The sequence below is a fragment of the Eriocheir sinensis genome, chromosome 30, assembly GCF_024679095.1.
Source record: "Eriocheir sinensis breed Jianghai 21 chromosome 30, ASM2467909v1, whole genome shotgun sequence".
NCBI classification, from domain to species: domain Eukaryota; kingdom Metazoa; phylum Arthropoda; class Malacostraca; order Decapoda; family Varunidae; genus Eriocheir; species Eriocheir sinensis.
The window spans coordinates 10,649,390-10,675,257 of record NC_066538.1 but is presented as its reverse complement, the minus strand read 5'-3'; the positions used below and the strand labels follow the sequence as shown (position 1 = coordinate 10,675,257).

The 25,868-nt window shown below is 44.2% G+C and overlaps 1 protein-coding gene across 1 annotated transcript; it reads right to left on the bottom strand.

The window, feature by feature from the left end:
- Positions 1–3,891: 3,891 nt before the first annotated feature.
- Positions 3,892–7,879, bottom strand: LOC127005718 (protein NYNRIN-like). Its single transcript, XM_050874833.1, has 2 exons — positions 5,213–7,879; positions 3,892–4,963 (listed from the first exon to the last, which is right to left on the bottom strand). Exon 1 carries the CDS (start codon positions 7,807–7,809, stop codon positions 5,794–5,796), a length of 2,016 nt encoding a protein of 671 aa, XP_050730790.1. The 5' UTR covers positions 7,810–7,879; the 3' UTR covers positions 3,892–4,963; positions 5,213–5,793.
- Between the last annotated feature and the right edge of the window lie 17,989 nt (positions 7,880–25,868).

Sequence of the window (25,868 nt, the reverse complement as noted above, 5' to 3'; positions counted from 1 at the left end):
TAGCACTAATCAACACCAAGGTGGCTCGGTTCATTATAAACAGTGAACTTGAACACCAGGCATCATAACACAGATCAAACAGATTAATATGTAACCTCTTCACATGTGCAGACAAGCACACACTTAAAATTCTGTTCAAGATCACATACACTTGCATTGACATTGACCCACACACATACTTACAGGACGCAAGCAGTCAGCGTACTCTTAACACACTGTCAAAAATACCAAACATCACACAAACACCGACGAATGTACGGACTCACTTTCCACGCACCACACGTGACTGGAACAGCCTCCCCCTACAGACTTTAGACTGCGGGACAATAGACTCATTCAGAAAACAAATACACTCACTTGTCACAACACACCAAGACTAACTAGTAGTACACCTATTCATTTCCCTTCCCTACACACTCGGCACCCCAGTTCCCCCAGCACCCAACACAAATATCCGTGTTATGCACCTGTACTGGTGCCCTGTGCATTACTTGTCAAGATCAAGACAACACACAGCTTATCAAATGCCTCCAACCTTACCTAATGATAACACTGCTGAACTATAACCCCCTCATTCACTCAGCACAAATAGGGTCATGAAAATCAAGATCAATTCTATCCTCCAGCATAAGAAAATAAAGCAAAACAACTGTACAAATGTATTTATTTAACTAATAAAAACATTGAGCACAATTATCAACAGGTACAAAAATTGTTTTTTTTTCTTATTACACAGATTAATCAAGAAAGAAACTGAATTTCAAGACATTGCTGGGTTCCCAGGTGTGATTGGGGACATTGATGGAACACGTTGACACGAAATAAAAAATACACGAAACTTAATAATGATTATCATAACTGGGTATATGTTAACTTTACAGTTTTGGGTAAATCTTAAGAATTACCACTCCACCCCCTCCACCACCCCAGCCCCCCCTACCCCCAAGACAAACCTGGGGACCTGTGGGGAACCGGGGTATTGGGGGGTGGAGCCCATATCACTGAAAAATGGCCTTCCAAAATTTCCCTGGAAAAATCTCTTAATCAGGAAAAATTCCCTAGTCTCGAAAGTAAGGAAAGTCCTTAACGCATACTCTTGTAGTCTATTCCAATATGACCTAGCATTCAATCTGTTGACGAGTGTCAGGCGTGTCATCAGATGGTGGGCTGGTAACACGGTAGGCGTACACCCGTGCCCTCAGGACCGGCAGTACACTGTATGGAAGCCAATCACTCGTCACAGACAACCGCTGGTAACACGGTAGGCGTACACCCGTGCCCTCAGGACCGGCAGTACACCGTATGGAAGCAAATCACTCGTCCCAGACAACCGCTGGTAACGCGGTAGGCGTACACACGTGCACTCGGGACCGGTAGTACACCATTTGGAAGCTAATCACTCGCCACAGACAGCCGTTGGTAACGCGGTAGGAGTACATAAGGACGCTAAGCACTCGTCACAGACACAGGCATTGGTAACGCGGGAGTCACATACCCTAAGCACACGCATGTGTGGTGGGTATTCGTCACAAACTCGGCCGCCCATCTCTCCCGGTGAGGCGGAGAGGCGTGGACGCCGGTTTGGGAGGGGGTCATGGGCCCGCATCTCCGGGGACGATAGGCAGCCGCAGGGCGCCAAGGATTCGTGCACGAGTCCGGTCGCCCATCTCACCCGGTTAGACGGGGAGAAGTGGGTGCCGCTCTGGGATGGGGTCAAAGACCCGCGCCTCTATGGACGAAAGCGATCCAAAGGACGCTTATCATTCGTCAAGAGCCCGGCCGCCCATCTCTCCCGATGAGACGGGAAGACTGGGCGCCGCTACGGGAGGGGGTCGTCCCGGGACGAGGAACAGGGCCGCTGCACGAGGAGAACCAGGTCGAGCACAGGGAGACACGCAGCTCACCATGGCAAGCGAGCAGAGCGAGGCGCAGCGTCCGTGCGGAGCGAGACGGCTTGAAAGAATGGAGTGGGCGGCTTATGGCACCTTCCTCTACCTGTGCCCAGGTGGCGCTATTGGCGCTCTTCTCGACACTTCATTCGACAGTTTCACGTGTGATTAACTCATTTTTACTAGTGCAGCCTAGACTCTTTGTAGTCTAGAAGTTGGGATATATGCAGTTTTCTATAGGCTTTATTGGGAGAGCGAGGATCGCTTTCTTATAATAGCTATCATGCACTAGTCATGGAGAGTTCCTAAAAGTGCAATTTTGGGTAGATGGAATCACGCCCCCCAAGTATCCAGCTCACGCCCATCTGGGGGGCGTACCCCCCAGTTTGGGAACCACTGTGCCAAATGGTCCACTTATTGAGAAAGTTAAAACGAAAAAAAAAGTTTTGTTGCATTTCTGGAGATACAGGATATTGAGGATTTTTCTTGTCATTCTTATTCCATTAATTCTCTATATAGCTGAATAAACAGCAGGAAAATACCTCCCAGAAATGTCAATTTTCAAAACCCGCGCCCTTCTTCAAGGGGTTGAAAAATAAGGTTCACATTTGTAATGGAAAAAGCCCCCTTCCCGCTTTAACAAGTCTGAGTACGTCCTTGTTAAACCTTAGTCACTTTACAAACTTATAACAGCTACTTTCGCCATACAAATCAAAGGCGGACACGAACTGAGCTATTCTTATTATTTCGCAGCCTGAGGACTTCGCATGATGTACGTGCGAAATCCTCAGCCTTTTTCAGTGGCGCATGCGCAGAGGGCGATTTGTCTACTGTTACCAGCACTCAGTAGGTTGTCTAGGGGAATATTGTTAAGTGACCGAATACTCGAACATTTAAAAGATGATGGAAAGAGTGAATCAGCTTAACCTTAATTTAATTTAATATAATTAACAAAACAGAAGTATATCATGAAATCCACCACCTGTGGCAAGTGTAAAGAAGTGATCTTGCCGTACGGATAATGCTTAATGCAATATTTAATGGTAATACTCTAAGACAAGACAATAGTAAACTCTAATAAATGAATTCTAACAAAACCACATGTACACAAGAAGATAACGCAACACACGAAAACATAGCACAATAACAAATACACGAGATTCACCACCAAAAATGAGAGTCAGAGTATCACTGGTCACAAGAGTGTCGCACAGTATGCTTACAGACGAAGGAAGATGGACACCACTGCTATAAAACCTTATTCCTCGGGAGGGAAGAGGCACCTCAGCTACCTGGGAGACGACTGCTTGGGGTGGCGCGGCGAGGTATGCACGTCACCTCGCAATAGCCCGAGGTTGCGTCAGTTGTAGGTTCAGTGAAGCAAGCCGGCGAGATCTCGAATCAGTGCCGGGTGTTTTCCCGACCTGAGAGGATAAGAAGTAACCAGCAGTGGGAGTGTTTGGGACAACAAGTAATAGCCCAGTAATACGTAGGGGAGAGTGCGAGGCTTGTGATACCTCCCCCCTGAAGACGACGTCACTGAGGAGTGGAGTCGTAGGGAGTTGACTTGGTGAAGACGAGCCTCTAGACACGGAAGAGTGCGTCTGCGATGATGTTGTCGGTGCCTTTGATGTGGATGATGGTCAGATTGTAAGACTGTAGGAAGAGGGACCATCGAAGAAGGCGTTGATTGGTAACTTGCTTCGATTATGGAAGGACAGAGGATTTCGGTCAGTATAGACTTGCAGGGGTTCTTGGGTTGGTTGGAGATAACATTGGAACTTCCGTATAGCTGAGACGATCGCCAGGAGTTCTTTCTCGATGGTGCTTGTGAGGGAAGACTACTTATTTACCCTTGTTTCACCTCAGCAAGGTGCATTTCGAGCCCTGCTAATCCTCTCAAAGGCCGCGGTAATGCGCTTCGAACCCTGCTCCATACCTCCAAGGGTTCGAAGGAACGTGATGTGGAGGACCGGCGTAGAGGTGTGAGGGAGACTACCTTGGGACTCGGCCGACGTTAACACCTTTACCGGCCTCCCATTCTGCTCACCGCCGAGCGGGGTTGTGGCTGACACGAGCCCTGCCAGTCTGCTGCCCCCGTCATTGCTCTCCTCCTCATCGGACGTCGTGGCTTCATCTCGCTGCCTCATCTCCATCTTACTTGTGGCCCCTGGGCCCTTCTAACTCCGACGTCACGACACCGTCTCGCCGCCGCGTCACCACCCTGCCAGTGGCCCCTGGCCCTCTCCAACCGGGACTCTGTTGACGCTGGGCGACGCTACACCGGGAATACTATACTTCTCCCGTGTGTGTGGGTGTTGAGGAGGCAATTAAATGTAAAAGCCACTCTAGTGTTTATCTCGCCACGCACCCAGGGAAGCTGAGGGATACCAGGCCTAACGAGGGACTTGATCTGGCGTCCCCTCCACCTAACTACGCCTGGGCCCTGTCCCTCACAGTGCTGTACCGTTTTTGGTGGACGTTGAACTTGCTGGAGTGATACGCCACGGGGTGGAGAATGCAATCCACCTCTTGCAGAAGTACAGCTCCCAAGGCAGTGTCGCTGGCATCTGTTTGTAGGGAAAAGGGTTTTGTGAAATCGGGAGCGATGAGTACGGGACCCTGGGCCAGGAATTTCTTCAGTTGATCGAAGGCGGTTTGGCAGTCGTCCGTCCAGTGGTAAGTCACAGCCCCACTCGTGAGCCGTGTGAGAGGGACGGTAGCGGCCGCGAAGTTGGGACAGAACCTCCGGTAGTAACCTGCCATGCCCAGAAAACGCCGAAGAGCCTTCCGAGTAGTAGGGGCAGGGTACTCCAGGATGGCGGAGACGTTGGCCTTTTTGGGTCGTACACGGCCTTGCCCCACTTCATGTCCCAGGTGCGTCACCGTCGCTTTGTTGAGTATGGTCTTGGCCAGCTTGACGGTGAGATGTGCTCCCTGCAGCCTCGTCAACACTTCCCGGAGTTAAGGAGGTGCTGCTCCCAATGCCATGTAAATATCAGAATATCGTCTAGCTTGACGGTGAGATGTGCTCCCTGCAGCCTCGTCAGCACCTCCCGGAGTTGAATGAGGTGCTGCTCCCAATGCCATGTAAATATCAGAATATAGTCTAAATAAATAGAAACACCAGACAAATCATGGAATAAATAATCTAGAGCCCTTTGGAAGATAGAGGGAGCATTCCTCGTCCCAAAAGGCATGACTGTATATTGGAAAACTCCAAAGGATGTGATGAAGGCTGATATTTTTTGGGCATTCTCCGTAAGGGGTATTTGATAACCCTTTAGCAAGTCTATTTTAGAGATATAATTAGCCTGTCCAACCTTGTCTATGAGATCATCTATTCGTGGCAGGGGGTAGGCGTCCGGGACAGTCACAGCGTTCACTCTGCGGTAGTCAGTGCAGAGGCGATGTTGTCCATCCTCCTTGGGGACGAGAAGACACTGTGACGCCCACGGGGACTGGCTTGGGATGGCCAAACCCTGCTGAAGTAGATAATCCACCTCCTGACTCATCTAGTCACGCTTCTGAGGGTGTAGTCGGTATGGAGGGTGCCGAAGAGGAGAGGTTCCTGGGAGGAGCTTACATCATGGGAGGTTAGGTTGCACAGTTTAGGATGATCGCCGAAGACATCAGGGAATTGGTGGAGGATGGTAGTTATGTCTGCTGCTTGAGTGGGAGATAAGTGTGCTAGGTACTCCCCTAGGTGACTAAGTATGAAGGAGTTTGTAATACCTTCTGTGCCAGTGATATGGGTGGTGACATCTCCAATTACAGACACATTAATAGTACATATAGGTTTCTCCTTTGTGTCAGGTGCAAGGTTAGGTCTAGTCTTGTACAATTTTAATAAGTTAATGTGAATCAATTGAGTGCTCTTACGGCGGTCATGAGTTTTTATGATTTAGTTATTGTCACTGATCTTCTTATTGATGGTATATGGACCATGGTATTTAGCCTGTAAGGGTGAACCAGAGACTGGGATGAAAGCTAAGACTTGGTCACCCTCATTAAATGTTCTTACTTTAGCTTTAATGTCAAAATGCTCTTTCATTACCCCTTGAGCTAGTTTGAGATTGCTGCGGGCGAAAGAGCGAACCTTGTCAAAGGTATTCTTAAGTTTCTCAATATACTTAGTGATTGTGACAAGCTTACAAGTAGTGTCACTGAGCAACTGGTCTTTGATTATTTTAAGTGGTCCTCTCACCTTATGACCAAATAGTAGCTCAAAGGGGGAAACACCAAGGGACTCGTTGGGTGTCTCTCGTATGGCGAATAGGACGAAAGGTAAAGCCTCGTCCCATTCCTGGTCCTGGTCATGACAAAACTTGCGGAGAAGAGCCTTAAGGGTCTGGTGACATCTCTCCAAAGCACCTTGTGATTGGGGATGGTAGGCTGTAGATAGAGTCTGATTAATTCCAAGTTCTGCTAGGACTGCTGCAAAGAGATCGCTCGTGAAATTAGTGCCTCGGTCACTTTGAATTTCCCTAGGTATGCCAAAGGTAGTGAACAATTGGGTGAGTTTAGTTACAATTGTTTTGGCGGTGATGTTCCTTAGGGGAAAAGCTTCAGGGTATCGGGTGGTTGGACACATAACAGTGAGGATGTATTTGTTTCCTTTCCGGGTTTGGGGCAATGGGCCAACAATGTCTATAATTATCTTGTGGAAAGGTTCCTCAGGCACTTGGATGGTTTGGAGAGGATACTGAGGAATGCTTTGGTTTGGTTTCTCCATAACCTGACAAGTGTGACAAGAATTAATCATTGCTGTAACATCCTTTCTTTGACCGGGCCAGTAAAAATCATTAAGTAATTTGTCACAAGTCTTTCTTATTCCTAGATGTCCTGCAAATTTACCATGAGCAATCTCTATGACTGGCTCTCTTAAGTTGACTGGCAATACAATTTGATGAATCTCTGCCCAAGTGGCATCGTCTGGAAGTTTAGGTGGTTTAAATAGCCTCATAAGTACTTTGTCCTGGTAATAGAAAGATGGGGAATGTGTGATCTGATCGTTAGGAATGACTTGGCCATGGAAACGAGACAGGGTGACATCTTCTCGTTGAGCTTCAGCGAGTAATTGTTCAGAAAATACCTTGCCAAGGTTTACGTTAGCTGTATGGGGAGTGATAGTTGGCAAGGGCTGAAGCGGCATCTGAGCAGTTGCTCTGGTCTGTGCACGGGTAACGGCACAACTAGGGAAGAGGTGTGGCTGCTCCTTTTCCATGTCAGCTGTGGGATTATAAGATAGTGGTGGGTTATTGGTGATAAGGGGTGGAATGACTAACTCACCAGCCAGATCATTAGCTAACAGGAAGTTAGCGTGAGGAATGGGCAAGGACTTGTCATCACTGACAGCAACGGTCACTGTTCCCCTGACAAGCGGACAGTTAAGGTGCACCTTAGAGAGAGGTACGGGAAATGTCTGGTGAAAATCCTTAAGAAATACCTTCTCCCCAGTATACTTCCGTTCTACTCCTGGAAGTGGAGATATCAAGGGGATTGACTGGGTAGAGGCAGTATCCCGCATAATCTGAATAGGGCGCTCCTCAGAGTCAGTGTTGAGGGAGACAGTGCCTTGTGACCTGAAGGGTTTAAAAGGATCATCAACAGGGAGTGAATCTGAGGTGTTCAGTGAAGCAACAGGTTTAGAAAATGTACCTACTTTAGCCACTTTACACGTAGGATCAGGACAGTTCTTTATGAGGTGGCCAGTTTTCTTACAAAAAGAGCAGAATATACTGGACTTGGAATCAATATCTACAGGTCTACCATCTTTCTGATTACTTGCACCTGACTTAACAACAGGCTGAGTTTTCTTCTCTCCCGAGAATGTAGGGCGATGTACTAAGGAAAACACATCTGCTATTTGTGCAGCTTTGAGTAGGGCTGTCTCATCCTTGTCTGTGATGTGCAACATGATTGGGTATGGGATCTTACGTTTGAATTCCTCCAGCGCTACGAGGTTTACCAGATCATCGAAAGTGGTAACTGACGCAGACTTGAGCCATTTCTTAAGAGCTCTGAGTTTTTTTCGAGGCGACCGGCAGGTTTGTTCAGGTTGCGGAAGTTTTGTCGGTATCTTTCTGTGGTTACTGCATAGGCTGTAAGTATGGCATTTTTTACTACCTCATAGTCGGTGTTATTTTGTACTCTATCTAGCACGCTTAGAGCTTTCCCAGTGAGCTTTGGCTTGACGAGCCATGTCCAATCCTCTTTAGGTAACTGAAAATGGGTGGCAGAGGATTCGAACACTCTAAAGAATGATTCAATATCGTCATCTGAGAATTGAGGTAAAAGAGGCAGAAACTTAGTTACTCGTATCTTATTTGGTGTTTGAGAGGCGTGACCCTGATTCTGAAGTTTAAGTTGAAGCATTTGTAATTGATGTTCACGGTCTTTTTCCTCTCTCACGTTCGCGTTCACGTCCTTCTGCTTTTTCCTCTCTTTCACGTTCGCGTTCCTCTCTTTCACGTTCGTTTCCCTCTCTTTCATATTCTAATTTCATTTGTAATGCCTGCATTTTAACTTTCTCAATTTCCAAGAGAAGCATGGGGTCTGAAGGACCTTTTGAAGCGGTTGTTTCGGACTGAGGGCTAGCTCCCTGTTCCTCTCCGAGATGAGTTAGAATGAGTCATTAATTGATGTTTCCTGGTCTCGTGAGTGAACTGGATGCCAAAATTTGCGGCGATGTATTTGAGCTGGTCTTTAGTAACTTTCGCAACTTTAAGTTCCTCAGCAGATGGATTACCGACAAACTCCTCCGCATTGAACTGAGTATCCATAGTTGTTGTAACCGCAGTTATTTGCACGTCAATATGAAAAATAAGAACCCACAGTAGGGTTAGAGAGATGTACTGAGCGCAAGTCAGAATAACTCCCGGGCTATTAACTGAACTAGTACCCAGACATGAGATTTGATAGGGGAGCGACCCCTGGAGAGATATCACTTCGATGGGTATAACGAGCCAGTGGAGAATTACCAGAGAATGCGATACCCACAATACGCACACAAGAACTGGCAAAGGAGTACTCGTTTGAGTTTGGACTGGTCAAGTTATTATCGAGTGAGTGAATTAGATTCGGAACGTCGCTGGTTCCGTGAGTAGTGAAAGATGAGTCAGTGTAGCTTAGTGGGGAGGAAGTGCTCCACCAGGAATATTCGAATAGGCTATAGCGTAATTTAAGCACTGCGATGTACTGGTAAATGCCTCTACACCGGATCCTCGTGTAGTGAGTTTTTTTAAAGGCACAGTTAACCACACGCTCAATCACGAAGCACACGCAGCAACTGAACAACACTTAAGACACAGTGAACTCTCACAGAAAAAATTCACAAAAAAAAAAATATCTGGGGTGAAAATACACAAAAATATCACTGGGGTGAAAATACACACAAAAAATATTAGAGTCTGAAAGCACAACGAATTTTTAGTCACAGAAGGAGTGAGATAACAATCGTTTAGCAATAAAAGCACTAACAATAGATTATATCCCGGACAGGCCCCCAAAAATGTTACGAGCACTCAGCAGGTTGTCTAAGGAAATTTTGTTAAGTGACCGAACACTCGACCATTTAAAAGGTGATGGAAAGAGTGAATTAGCTTAACCCGAGGAAGCTCCGCAGCTCCTTCACGTTGGTGGGTGTCGGCCAGTCCCTTACCGCAGCCACCTTCTCAGGATCAGTGCGTACTCCAGCCTCGCTCACGATGTGTCCTAAGTATTGGACCTCCTTTTGGAATAGGCAGTATTTCTTCGGACTGAGCTTAAGGTGTGCAGCTCTAAACCGGGCGAAAACCTCTGATAGCCTTTCCATCTCCTGCTCGAAGGTCTGGCCAAAGACAATCACGTCGTCGAAGTAGATGAGTGCCGTCTTCCAGTGAAGTCCCTCCAGCACCCTCTCCATCAGCCGCTCGAACGTGGCCGGCGCGTTGCACAGGCCAAAGGGCATGACCTTAAACTGCCACAGGCCTTGACCGTAGGAAAAGGCTGTTTTCTCTTTGTCCTGCTCCGCCATTTTGACTTGGTGATACCCAGACATCATATCTAGAGTTGAAAACCACTTGGAGCCCACCAAAGCGTCGAGCGTGTCGTCGATCCGTGGGAGTGGGTATAAATCCTTGATGGTGAGATCGTTGAGGGCTCGGTAGTCCACGCACCACCTGAGGGAACCTGACGAGCACTACTGCAGACGCCCACGGGCTGCTGGACCGCTCGATTAACCCCTGTTGCCGGAGATCATCCATCACCTCATCCATCTCCTTGCGACGGGCTGGTGCCATCCTTCGAGGAGCTTGCTTCACTGGGTGTTGGCTAGCTATGTCGATGTGGTGCTCTTTCTTGTTGTTGCTGTGCTCTTTCTTGTTGTTCTTTGAGTTCTTGGAGTGTTTCTTCTTGTTGTTGCTGTGCTCTTTCTTGTTGTTGCTGTGCTCTTTCTTGTTGTTCTTTGAGTTCTTGGAGTGTTTCTTCTTGTTGTTGCTGTGCTCTTTCTTGTTGTTGCTGTGCTCTTTCTTGTTGTTGCTGTGCTCTTTCTTGTTGTTCTTTGAGTTCTTGGTGTGCTCTTTCTTGTTTCTCCCCCTGTAGTCTCAAAGCTTTCAAGACTTCAGTCAACACGTCGTCCCTCTGTGCAGCCTGGGAACGAGTCTCCTTGGCAAAAAAACAAATGCCTACACTCCTGACGCCAAATGTTATGCCGGACGTGTTACTTTGTTCCCCGCCCCCTTGCTCGCTCCTCCCGGAGTCTTTCAGAGGCCCATAGACCCCGGGAGAAGCTTCCAGCACAACAGTACTTTGCACTAATTTTCTCTTCATATGCTAAAGTTTTCTGCAAGCAGGTAACGGAAAGGAAGCAAAGTGCCTTAATTTGCATTGATGGAGTCTGGGTAGTGTGTCAGCCACGTGGCCCATGACAAGTAGGGCCTATATCAAGGCGCATGACGTTCAGGAGGCAAAGTCCCTTCCTGCAGGCAAGGGTCAGGCGATGAAGGGATATGTAGGTAATAGAAAGACTTCCCCAACTGCTGCTGATAATATTTTACAGCGATAAGTATTGCTAAATCCATCCATCACAGCAGCAACACTAAAAGAGAGCAGACTTGTGTGAAGTCTCTCGGTACCCTCTGATCTCGAGCGCTGCCGCCTCTCAAGGTCGTCAGCAGCTCGCCTTGACACCCCTATAACACAGGCTGCGTGGGTTACTGAGACAGTGGCTGATTGTAAGGCTAATAATTATCTCCTGTCACCTTACGGCACATTCCAACGGCTGGTGACCAAATTATGGTAAAGTATAAGGGCGTAATGGTGGTACTTCGACCCTATTCGACTTTCCGTATTTCCCACCCATCCACTTTTGAGAGTTATTGACACACACACACACACACACAGCTATGCCGTCTCCCACATTAAAATGTAGAGAGAGAACACACACACACACACACACATCGTCTCTCACGTTAAAATATTGTAGAGAGAAAACATTGAAATGTTGCGGGATGAGTAAAAATATAGAAAGCTAACCTAATAGGATTAAGGTCGGAATATTAATGTAATCAATAACTCTTACAAGTGGATGGGTGGGAGATAAGGAAAGCCGAATAGGGTCGAAGTAAGGTAATATTATGTGTGTGTGTGTGTGTGTGTGTGTGAGAGAGAGAGAGAGAGAGAGAGAGAGAGAGAGAGAGAGAGAGAGAGAGAGAGAGCACTCATTTTCAAGAATAACCGATCAATAACTTCTGTAGATATATCGGGATAAGCTATGATTTTACCCATTTATTATTTTTTTTAATATGGTACAACACTTCAAAACTCTCTCTCTCTCTCTCTCTCTCTCTCTCTCTCTCTCTCTCTCTCTCTCACACACACACATTTCATTACTTTGACCCTATTTGACTTTCCGTATTTCCCACCCATCCACTATTGAGAGTTATTGACACACACACACACACACACACACACATAGCTATGCCGTCTCCCACATGAAAATGTAGAGAGAGAACACGCACACACACCAACTCTGTCCACTTCGGTTGTAAGAATGAGGTCTAATATGTTGCCCGATCTGTAGAAGGTGGACTCACTGACCCACTGATCCAGTGTTAGAGAGCAATGATAAAATCTCAGGTCATTAGGGGTAACACCATCACAGTCCCTCTCATTGCCCCATTTGATGGATAGCAGGTTTAGATCGCCCAAAATAAGTAACTTCTTGCCCGTACAAAATAGACAGCTTAGTTTATCGACCCATTTTAGATTGGGATGACTGTTTTCGACTACAGGATGATTTAGATGCACTTGAAGACTGGGAAGCCAAGTGGCAGATGACGTTTAGGGCGGCTTTCACAGTCATTTTGTTTGTTTTGATCGTTACCAATGGCGGCGATCGCCACTATAGTATTTCCACGTAAAACTTGCCGATGGGGTAGTGGCGGCTACAGGGTTAGCTTAGCACCGCACCTTACCTTAAATTTCCCCAGGGATAACTCCCCTTCTGGCTGCAGATCTGAGCGGTGCCTTGATAACTCCTCGAGCCTTTCTCTTCTCAATTTCTGCAACATTCACGGTCTTCGTTCTAATTTTCATTCTGTGGAACACCATCTCTCCTCCTCTAAACCTCATCTTCTCTTCCTCACCGAAACACAGGTTTCTGAGGCTACTGAGAGCAATCTCCACTCTGTTCCCTCCTACTATCTCTATCCTAAATTTGAATCCAAAGCTGGATGTTACGTCTACGTGCTCAATGACATCATTTGTTGTCGTGCCCACAACCTTGACTCTTCTGAATTTTCCACCATTTGGGTAAGACTTCATTGTCATTCCATCACTAAATACATCTGTGCTGTTTATCTCTCACCTAACTCTACTGACTATGTAAAATTCTTTGAATATATGAACTCTAAATTGGAGCACATCTTGACTCACTCTCCCTTCGCTGAAATCTCCATCTTGGGAGATTTTAATGTTCACCACCAATTTGGCTTTCATCCTCTTTCACTGACCAGCCTGGTGAACAAGCCTACAACTTTACTCTCCTCAACGATCTAGAGCAGTTAGTTCAGCTCCCTACACGTATCCCCGACCGTCTTGGAGACAGGCCCAACATACTAGACCTCTTCCTTCCCTCTAACCCTTTTGCTTACTCTGTCAAACTGTTCACTCCGTTGGGCTCCTCCGATCACAACCTTATTTCTGTATCCTGTCCTATCACCCCTGTTCAACCTCTGGACCCACCGAAGAGGCGATGCTTTTGGCATTTTGCTTCAGCTCGGTGGGACGACCTGAAGATGTACTTTTCTCATTCCCCGTGGAATGATTACTGCTTCCAGGAAGGAGACCCCTCTGTGTGTGCCCAGCGCATCACAGAGGTGATTGTCTCTGGAATGGAGGCATATATTCCACGTTCTTTCTCTACTCCTCATCCTTGGTTTAATCATGCTTGTTCTCGTGCTATTAAAAATAGAGAGGCAGCTCACAAAAGGTTCCAGAGCCTTCGCACTCCTGTTAATCATCATCTTAATATTTCTGCCCGGAATCATGCCAAATTTATTATCCGACTTACCAAAAACTCCTTCATTAATAGAAAATGCCAAAACCTTGCTTTATCTAATTCTTCCCATGACTTCTGGCATCTAGCCAAAAATATCTCCTCCAATTTCACTTCTTCCTCTTTCCCTCCTCTCCTTAACCCTGACGGCAGCATTGCCGTCTCATGTCTCTAAGGCTGAACTCTTCGCTCAACCTTTCTGTAAGAACTCCACCCTGGACGATTCTGGGCATTTTCCTCCTACTCATCCCCCCTCTGACTTCTTTATGCCTATTATTAATATTCTTCCTAATGATGTTTTCTATGCCCTCTTTGGCCTCAACTCTCAGAAGGACCTGATGGAGTGCCTCCTATTGTCCTTAACTGTGCTTCCGTGCTGACACCCTGCCTGGTCAAACTCTTTCGTCTCTGCCTATCAACATCTACCTTTCCTTCCTGCTGGAAGTACGCCTTCGTACAGCCTGTGCCTAAGAAGGGTGACCGTTCCAATCCCTCAAACTACCGCCCTATAGCTTTACTTTCCTGTCTATCCTAAGCTTTTGAATAAATCCTTAACCGGAAGCTTCATAAGCACTTTTCCACTTCTAACCTTTTATCTGATCGACATTATGGGTTCCGTAAGGGGCGTTCGACTAGCGATCTTCTTGCTCTCTTAACTGACTCTTGGTCATACTCTCTTAGCCGTTTCGGTGAAACTTTTTCAGTTGCGCTACATATCAAAAGCCTTTGATAGTGTCTGGCACAAGTCTTTGCTTTCTAAACTGCCCACTTTCGGATTCCATCCCTTTCTCTGTTCCTTTCCCTCCAGTTTCCTCTCCGACCGTTCTATCTCTGCGGTGGTAGATGGTCAATGTTCTTCCCCTAAACCTATCAACAGTGGTGTTCCACAGGGCTCTATCCAATCACCCACTCTCTTCCTGTTATTCATCAATGATCTTCTTTCCATAACAAACTGTCCTTTCCACTCATACGCCGACGACTCCACTATGCATTATTCAACTTCTTTCAATAGAAGACCATCACAACAGGTAGTACATGACTCCAGACATGAGGCTGCAGAACGCTTAACCTCAGACCTTGCTATCATTTCCGATTGGGATATAAGGAACCTTGTGTCTTTCAGTGCCTCAAAAACTCAATTTCTCCACTAATCAACTCGACACAATCTTCTAAACACCTATCCCCTATTCTTCGACAACACAGCTGTCACCCTCTTCAACACTAAATATCTTCGGTCTATCCTTAACTCAAAATCTTAACTGGAAACTTCACATCTCTCTCACTAAATCAGCTTCCTCAAGATTGGGCGTTCTGTATCGCCTCCGCCAGTTCTTCTCCCCCGCACAGTTGCTATCTATATACAGGGGCCTTGTCCGCCCTCGTATGGAGTATGCATCTCACGTGTGGGGGGGCTCCACTCACACAGCTCTTCTGGACATAGTGGAGTCTAAGGCTCTTCGCCTCATCAGCTCTCCTCCTCCTACTGATAGTCTTCTACCTCTTAAATTTCGTCGCGATGTTGCCTCTCTTTCTATCTTCTATCGATATTTTCACGCTGACTGCTCTTCTGAACTTGCTAACTGCATGCCTCCCCCCACCTGCGGCCTCGCGTCACACGACTTTCTGATAAAGCTCATCCCTATACTGTCCAAACCATTTATGCAAGAGCTAGCTCACGCTGGTAAACTCTGGAACGATCTTCCATCATCTGTATTTCCTCCTGCCTACGGCTTGAACTTTTTCAAGAGGAGGGTATCAGGATACCTCTCCTCCCGAAATTGATTTATCTTTTTGACCACTCTACTCTATTTAGGAGCAGTAAGTAGCGGGCTTTTTTTTCATTATTGTTTTCTTTTTTTTTAACGCTTTGTAATGTCTCCTCTGTTGTAAAAAAAAAAAAGATGCTTAAGATCTTTCCTGTTAAGGATGGTTTCAAAAGCTTTAGAAAAACAAGAAAGTAAAGCTCATAGGACAGTAGATTGAAGGATTAGAGCATTCACCCTTCTTAGGCATAGGTTGTGTGTAGTCGTACGTCCAGCAGGAAAGAAAAGTGGATATTGAAACGTAGAGACGAGTTTGGCTAGGCAGGGTGTCTTCACGGGAGCACAAATTTTAACGACAATAGGAGGTACTCCATCAGGTTCGTAAGCCTTTTGAAGATTGAGGGCAGAGAGGGCAAAAGACGAATCATTCTTAAATATCTTAATAACTGACATAGTTGAGTATGAGGGGGATATGAGGAGGAACATGCCCGCATTGCTATAGCAAGTGAAGCGGTGAGGTTCGCGTCTCTGGAACCAAGAACCAACAACCCTCAGCCTTTTGGAGTTAGCAAAATTCAGAAAGAAATAACCGTTTACGTTTCTGGTGCCAGAGCCACATAGGCCAATATACTCATATAACTCATAACCAGCTCTAAGCAGACGACTGCAGCAGTCTAAAAATGGCTCTAGCTTATCTTTTGAAACGGGAATATCACTCTGGCCTGACCAGTATGTAGTATTCATAACCCCCACTAATGGTCTCTTTATTGCCAGGTTTTGTCGGCTCAGACAGCCCCTCTATATCCTCGACCTCCTGAGTTCAGCTGATAGATGGGGTAGTCTCTTATCCTCCGGGAGGCTCAGGATGCTCCAGGTACACACATGGATAACTCGTTGAAAGCTAACCCAGGATCTGGCTTGACGAGCTTGTAGCCTCGCCTGCACTACCCTGGGGGACCATAAGAAAATTGAAAGGGTGTGGTTGGTGGGGCACTGGTTCTCTCCTTCCCCCGACCCCTCAGACCAGTCTGAGTAGTGGGTGCCATACACATTTTGGTGAAGAGTACGCTTTCCTACGCCCATACCCACTACGGAGTCCAGCAACTGAAGACTGATCGTTAGGCTCAACAGTCCCAGGGTTAGCAGGAGTGTATACGCCTCTATCTATTGACATAGTGGTGACCGCTTGGTTCATGGTAACGAAGGCTAGACAATCAACATCTCCGAACTTGAGAGACCTTCCTTCTTCACCCGAATAAGGGCCTAAAGAAGTATAATGCTTACTACAAAACACGATTACGGCATCCTTCAACCCCTAGACCTCCCATCTCTCAGTCTTACAGGGACGCCACACACAACAAACTTATGGGCGGACTAAAGTTAGGGGAGTGCCAATCCGTCCTCGGGATTGGCACTTCCGATGGTGAGAAGAATTATTCAGCAAAAGGGAAAAGAAGTATAAAGCGCTGCGTTACTAATCCAGATAGACCAACCCCTCAAATCACAGAGACAATAACCAAACACACACACACACACACACACACACACACACACACACACACACACACACACACACACTCTCTCTCTCTCTCTCACACACACACACACACACACACACACACACACACACACACACACACACATACACACACGCGCAAAGAGAGAGAGAGAGAGAGAGAGAGAGAGAGAGAGAGAGAGAGAGAGAGAGAGAGAGAGAGAGAGAGAGAACAACTTCGACCCATTTTTTTTCCATTTAATCGTCACTGACGGTCATTTTTATCATTATTAAAAAGGTTGGTTTACTATGACGGAATTCAACAGTTATGTATTTATGTCTCGGGTGAATATCTTTGAAACAGTAATTTTATTTTTCTTCCTTTTGGCTTTGACTGGCCAGTTTCTTAACTATTCGTTGGCTTTGCTTTTCTCCAGTACCTTTTGGTATTTTGTGTGGCTCAACTTGTTGTATCTGCACCCTGAAGGGAGGGTTTTGTAGCTTATTATAATAATAATAATAATAATAATAATAATAATAATAATAATAATAATAATATAACTTACGGCAACTCTTAAACATTATATTGATCTATATACTGTACATACTACTACTATTCTGGTAGGAAATATATTAGGTAATGTTTTTTTTATTATTTTTCTCCGAGTAATATCAACAAAAAAAAAAATCCAATTCTGGTCATTGAATAACGTGACTGATTAATATTTCATTTATTTTTAATTGCTGCTACATGATGCATAGATCATCGCATAGTAGACCATCCTCGTAAGTAGAATGACCGTCAGTGTCGTTTATATTAAAAAGACATGAGGAAAATGCGTGTTGAAACTGACGTTGAGAAGTTTTGGAGGAAATTACCACTACTGCACTATCTCCTCCTCCTCCTTCCTTCAACTTAATATCAACTAGAGTAGAAATGCAACGTTTTGGAGTCTTCTGATTAATGTAAAATCACTTAGGTTTAAGGACAGACCACCAAGTCTGGACCATGGGGTCTGTGTGGTCTGATTTTCTATGTAAATCTATGTAAATCCTCTTCCGCCTCTTCTTGGTCTACCACCACACCTCCTCCTTCTCCGCCTGCTCCTACTCCTCCTCCTCCTTCTGTTCCTCCGTCAACCTCTCTTCCTTCCTTTTCTCTTCTTTGTTCATTTACGTCCCTCTCTTCTCTCTTTTACCCCTTGATACAATTCCTCTTCTTCCATTTTTCGGTCGCTCTTGTTTTCTCTTTCCTCTACTTTCTATCTAATATTTTTTTGTTCATTATAATTTGCTTTTTCTTTATATATATATATATATATATATATATATATATATATATATATATATATATATATATATATATATATATATATATATATATATATATATATATATATCTTACGACAGCTTTAGTGTTTTTAAATAAACTCAGACAACAGTATCACACACATCTACATGGCCTTTTTCTTCTTCACCATCTTTTGCATTTTTGCCTTCTTCCTCTTTACACATGAGTCACTGCAAGCTACTCTATATAGCTTGAATTTGTTAACGTCGTATGAGAAGGAGCAAGATAAAAGGGAGAACTGGATCAAGCGGAAAATCAATGGAATGTACTAAGGGGAGACAAGTAGGTCAGGTAGAGGGGAAATAGGAAGGGAGGTCAAGGTGGAAGGAGGTCAGTAGTTCAATCTATACAGTTAGTCATACTAGGGACTGAGTGAACATACACAATAATGGAAATCAATAGGAAGGACTAAGGCAGACACCATGGAGAGGATAAAATATGAGATGAAGAGAGAAAGAGAGGAATGGGGAATAATGGAATGCGGATACATTACGTAAAGGGTTGATTAAGGTAGGTCGAGATAAGATACTATAAAGGATACGTCTCGCTGCTGCAAAGTAAGAGGATGGGAAGGGAATGATGGGTACGCTGGAGTATTAGGAAGACACCTACCGAACGGGCGCAAGGCACTCCCGGTGAGGTATATATGGGAAGTGAGGAGGGTGCTGAAGCCCTCCAAAGATCCTTCCCATGTCCTAATTAACCGTTTCCCTATTGTCTCATCAACACCAGAGAGTAGGTCAGCATGCTCCCTAAAGACAGATCATCTCTGAATCCACACCACATTACATTCACACAACATACAACCCTTTCGCAAAAATTTAAAATTCAAAATGGCTTACGAAAAATCTGCCTCGGAGTACCCGCCTGGGGTGGGAACACAAATTCCCCCAGGGAGGACTCCCTTCCTGGCTGCCGACCTGAGAGGTGTTTTGATAACTCCTCGAACCTCTTTCTTATTAATTTCTGCAACATTCGCGGTCTTTGTTCTAATTTTCATTCTGTGGAACACCATCTCTCCTCCTCTAAACCTCACCTCCTCTTCCTCACCGAAACACAGGTTTCTGAGGCTACTGACAGCAATCTTTACTCTGTTCCCTCCTACTATCTCTATCCTAAATTTCAATCCAGAGCTGGATGTTGCGCCTACGTGCGCAACGACATCACTTGCTCTCGTGCCCACGACCTTGACTCTTCAGAATGTTCTACCATCTGGCTAAGACTTCATTGTCATTCTATTACTAAATACATCTGTGCTGTTTATCTCTCACCTAACTCCTCTTTCACTGACCAGTCTGGTGAAAAAGCCTACAAATTTGCTCTTCTCAATGACCTAGAGCAATTGATTCAGAATCCTAAACGTATTTTCGACCGTCTTGGAGACCGGCCCAACATACTTGACCTCTTCCTTACCTCTAACACTTCAGCTTACGCTATCAAACTGTTCTCTCCGCTGAGCTCCTCCGATCACAACCTTATTTCTGTATCCTGTCCTGTCCGCTCCCGAACATCTTCTGGACCCACCGAAGAGGCGATGCTTCTGGCATTTTGCTTCAGCTCGGTGGGACGACCTGAGGATGTACTTCTCCGATTTCCCGTGGAATGATTACTGCTTCCAGGAGCGAGACTCCTCGGTGTGTGCCCAGCGCGTCACAGAGGTGATTGTCTCTGGAGTGGAGCCATACATTCCATGTACTTTCTTTACTCCTCATGCTAAAAAACCTTGGTTTAATCACGCTTGTTCTCGTGCTGTCAAAGGTAGAGAGGCAGCTCACAAAAGGTACCCGAGCCTTTGCACTCCCGCTAACAATGATCTTTACATTTCTGCCCGGAATAGTGCCAAATCTATTCTCTAACTTACCAAAAACTCCTTCATTAATAGAAAATGCCAAAACCTTGCTTTTTCTAATTCTTCCCGGGACTTCTGGCATCTAGCCAAAAACACACACACACACACACACACACACACACATATATATATATATATATATATATATATATATATATATATATATATATATATATATATATATATATATATATATATATATATGTATAAACGGCTCCACTATAAAAATTACCTGCGCCATGACGGGCTCGGGCCGACCACTTGGCCGCTGAAGAAACCCTATATATATATATATATATATATATATATATATATATATATATATATATATATATATATATATATATATATATATATATATATATATATATATATATATATATATATATATATATATATATATATATATATATATATATATATATATATATATATATATATATATATATATATATATATATATATATATATATATACGTACAGTACTGCCATCAACATTGTCGCACCCCTCTCCCACGCTGCGCCAGGTAATATAAACATTCAATGCATCCAAAGAAATTTATTGAACTTAAAACTTATACTTTGTTGGCTTCCCTTGACGTCTCCTGCACTCTTCCAAACGGCGGGCAGGCTGACCGCAAGCACCCAGAGATTCCAGCAGCAGCGCCTCTTCGTTATTATATATATATATATATATATATATATATATATATATATATATATATATATATATATATATATATATATATATATATATATATATATATATATATAACAACACCAGAGAGTAGTTCAGCATGCTCTCTAAAGACAGATCCTCTCTCTTTCTACACCACACTACATTCACACAACATACACACCATTTTCCCAAAATTCAAAATCCAAAATGGCGCACAATGACACTGCCTCGGAGTCCCCGCCTGGGGGGGGACCATAAATTCCCCCAGGGAGGACTCCCCTTCTGGCAGCCGACTTGAGAGGGGTCCTGATAACTCGTCGAACCTCCTTCTTATCAATTTCTGCAACATTCGAGGTCTTAGTTCTAATTTCCATTCCGTGGAACACCATCTCTCCTCCTCTAAACCTCACCTTCTCTTCCTCACCGAAACACACATTCCTGAGGCTTCTGACAGTAATCTCTACTCTGTTCCTTCCTACTATCTCTATCCTAAATTTCAATTCAAAGCTGGATGTTGCGCCTATGTGCGCAACGACATCACGTGCTCTCGTGCCCACGACCTTGACTCTTCTGAATTTTCCACCAGCTGGCTAAGACTTCATTGTCATTCTATTACTAAATACATCTGTGCTGTTTAACTCACCAAATATGTAAAATTCTATGACTATTTGAACTCTACAGTGGAGCACATCTTGACTCACTCTCCCTTCGCTGAAATCTCCATCTTGGGAGATTTCAATGTTAACCACCAGCTTTGGCCTTCATCCTCTTCCACTGACCAGCCTGGTCAACAAGCCTATAACTTTGCTCTCCTCAACGATCTAGAGCAGTTGGTTCAGCACCCTACTCGTATTCCCGACCGTCTTGGAGACAGGCCCAACATTCTAGACCTCTTCCTTACCTCTAATGAGTCTAATCCTTCTGCTTACTCTGTCAAACTGTTCTCTCCGTTGGGCTCCTCCGATTACAACCTTATTTATGTATCCTGTCCTATCGCTCCTGTTCATCCTCTCGACCCACTAAAGAGACGATGCTTCTGGCATTTTGCCTGATTTGACCTGAGGATGTACTTTTCGGATTTCCCGTGGAATGATTACTGCTTCCAGGAGAGAGACCCCTCTGTGTGTGCCCAGCGCATCACAGAGGTGATTGTCTCTGGAATGGAGGCATACATTCCACGTTCTTTCTCTACTCCTCATGCTAAAAAGCCTTGATTTAATCACGCTTGTTCTCGTGCTGTTAAAGATAGAGAGGCAGCTCACGAAAGGTTCCAGAGCCTTCGCACTCCTTCTAACCATGAACTTTACATTTCAGCCCTGAATCGTGCCAACTCTATTCTCCGAATTACCAAAACCTCTTTCATCAATAGAAAATGTCAACACCTTGCTTCTTCTAATTCTTCCCGTGACTTCTGGCACCTAGCCAAAATTATCTTCTCCAATTTCACTTCTTCCTCTTTCCTCCTCCCCTTAACCCTGACGGGAGTACTGCCGTCTCATCTATCTCTAAGACTGAACTCTTCGCTCAAACTTTCTGTAAGAACTCTACCCTGGACGATTTTGGGCATATTCTTCCTACTCATCCCCCCTCTGACTCTTTCATGCCTGTTATTAAGATTCTTAAGAATGATGTCTTCTATGCCCTCTCTGGCCTCAACTCTCAGAAAGCTTATGGACCTGATGGAGTGCCTCCTATTGTCCTTAAAAACTGTGCTTCCGTGCTGACACCCCTGGTCAATTTTTTTCGTCTCTGCCTATCAACATCTACCTTTCCTTCTTGCTGGAAGTATGCCTTTGTATGTACAGCCTGCGCATAAGAAGGGTGACCGTTCCAATCCTTCAAAATACCGCCCTATAGCTTTACTTTCCTGTCTATCTAAAGCTTTTCAATGAATCCTTAACCGGAAGGTTCAAAAGCACCTTTCCACTTCCAACCTTCTATCTGATCGCCAGTATGGGTTCCGCAAGTGGCTTTCTAATGGCGATCTTCTTGCTCTATTAACTGACTCATGGTCATTCTCTCTTCGCCGTTTCAGTGAAACTTTCTCACTTGCGCTAGACATATTGAAAGCCTTCGATAGAGTCTGGCAAAAGTCTTTGCTTTCTAAACTGCCCTCTTTCGGATTCTATCCCTCTCTCTGTTCCTTTATCTCCAGTTTACTTTCCGGCCGTTCTATCTCTGCGGTGGTAGACGGTCACTGTTCTACCCCTAAATCTATCAACAGTGGTGTTCCACAGGGCTCTGTCCTATCACCCACTCTCTTCCTGTTATTCATCAATGATCTTCTTTCCATAACAAACTGTCCTGTCCACTCATACGCCGACGACTCCACTCTGCATTATTCAACTTCTTTCAAAAGAAGACCATCCCAACAGGAAGTACACGACTCCAGACTGGAAGGTGCAGAACGCTTAACCTCAGACTTTGCTATCATTTCCGATTGGGGCAGAAGGAACCTTGTGTCCTTCAATGCCTCAAAAACTCAATTTCTCCACCTATCAACTCGACACAATCTTCCAAACACCTATCCCCTATTCTTCGACAACACTCAGCTGTTACCTTCTTTAACACGAAATATCCTCGGTCTATCCTTAACTCAAAATCTCAACTGGGAACTTCATATCTCCTCTCTCGCTAAATCAGCTTCCTCGAGCTTGGGCGTTCTGTATCGTCTCCACCAGTTCTTTTCCCCCGCACAGTTGCTATCCATATACAGGGGCCTTGTCTGCCCTCGTATGGAGTATGCATCTCACGTGTGGGGGGGCTCCACTCACACAGCTCTTCTGGACAGAGTGGAATCTAAGGCTCTTTGTCTCATCAGCTCTCCTCCTCCTTCTGATTGTTTTCTACTTCTAAAATTCCGTCGCGATGTTGCCTCTCTTTCTATATTCTATCGCTATTTTCACGCTGACTGCTCTCCTGAACTTGCCAACTGCATGCCTCCCCCCCTCCCGGGGCCCCGTTGCACACGACTTTCTACTTATGCTCATTCCTATACTGTCCAAACCCCTTATGCAAGAGTTAACCCTATAAACTGAGGTGGAAAATGTGTTGTTAACTTTAGTAATCTCAACATCAAGAAATGGTAATGTTTTACTATCTCTCTCTAGCTCAGAAGTAAATTTAATATTAGTGTGCTGAGAATTGAAATAATCAAGGAACAACGGTTTTTCCCGGAATTTGCTTTATTGTTAAGTTACACCTCTTTTACGCAGCTCTCTGTTGTAACTTACCGTTTTCTTATAAGATACTACCAACAATCAAACTGTACTCATTTTAATTTTTAATGTGTAGTGTTTTGTACTTTCATGCACATTGCTTGTATTGCTTTTATTGATATTTTATGTCCATTTCTAGTCCTGATGATGACTCAAGAAAGAGTCGAAACGTCGACAAATAAAGGATGTTCATGACCACGCTGGTCCTATTGTTCATCATACGTGTCCACTTTCCTGCAAGTTCTTTGGTAGCTAATATATATATATATATATATATATATATCTATATATATATATATATATATATATATATATATATATATTTTTTTTTTTTTTTATGTCTTGGCCGATTGAGCCGGAAGGCTTCTTCCCGGTGGATCCGGATGGTCGTTCCAAGGCTTCTTCCTGGTGGGTCCTGATGGTCGGCCCAGCCTGTTCTGGCGCAGGCGAGTGTATAGTGGCGCCATCTTGCATTGGCTCATGCTGCCTCCCGGAGCTAATCTTTAATCCTAGAATCTAGAGTCCGGGTTGATAGGTGGTCTTCTGGACAGCATGTGGGTAGTTTTAAGCCACTCGGCGGCTGAAAAATCCCAGCTTGGTGGCACCGGTCGGGGATTGAACTCGCCCTCCTGAACGCGGGGGCCGTCTTGCGATCTGTTCAGACACCGCCTATATATATATATATATATATATATATATATATATATAGATATATATATATATATATATATATATATATATATATATATATATATATATATATATATATATATATATATATATATATATATATATATATATATATATATATATATATATATATATATATATATATATATATATATATATATATATATATATATATATATATATATATATATATATATATATATATATATATATATATATATATATATATATATATATATATATAGTGGACAGAAATGGTAGCGTACTGGTCCCACATTGACCGCGTGATGGACGACGCTGGTTTGAATCCCCACGCTACCACTCGGATTTTTCAGTCACCGCCGAGTGGCTTAAAACTACCCACATGCTTTCCTGAAGACCACCCATCAACCCGGACTTTAGAGGAAGCCGTCCAAGCGAATGAAGGACGAGTTCTGGGGCAGCATGAGCCAATGCAAGATGGCGCCACTATAAACACTCGCCTGCCAGAACGGGTTGGGCTGACCATCAGGCCCCACCTGAAGAAGCCTTGGCCGACAATCAGGCCCCACCAGGAAGATGCACCGGCGCAACAGGCAACGACGTGAAAAAAGAAAAAATATATATATATATATATATATATATATATATATATATATATATATATATATATATATATATATATATATATATATATATATATATATATATATAAATGTTTTACGTCTACGCCTATTGTGCCGTTAGGCTTGCTTGAGGGGCCTGGATGGTAGTCGGCCCCAGCCCGTATTGGCGCACTATCTTCTCTTGGCTCATGCTGCCCCCCGAACTCGTTCTTGATTCACTTGAACGGTTTCCTCTAGAGTCCGGGTTGATGGGTGTTCTTCAGGCCAGCATGTGGGTAGTTTTAAGTCACTCGGTGGTGACTGAAAAATCCCAGGTGGATAGCTAATATATATATTCGAACCCGTGTCGTCCAGCACACGTGGAATTTGGGGCCCGCACGCTAACCCCTCAGCCACCGACTACCCAATATATATATATATATATATATATATATATATATCTATATATATATATATATATATATATATATATATATATATATATATATAATTTTTGTTGCCCTTGAGCCGGCTCTTTTGTTGTTAAAAAAAAGAACGGATAAGCGAATGAAGTGTATGGAAGAAGTACCGACGGGGAACGCTAAAAGTAAAAAAAAAAAAAAAAAAGGAAAGAGAATGGAACTAGGGAAAGAGAGAGGCAATGTACAGTGAACGAAATGAACTAAGGCAAGGGTAATGGACCTAAAAAGCCAGATGAAGAGCAACAATTAAACAAAAATGAAGTGAAAATATTGAAAATACAAACAGCTAAGAAAATGATAAAAAGAGAAAGACTTAAAAAAAGAAGCAA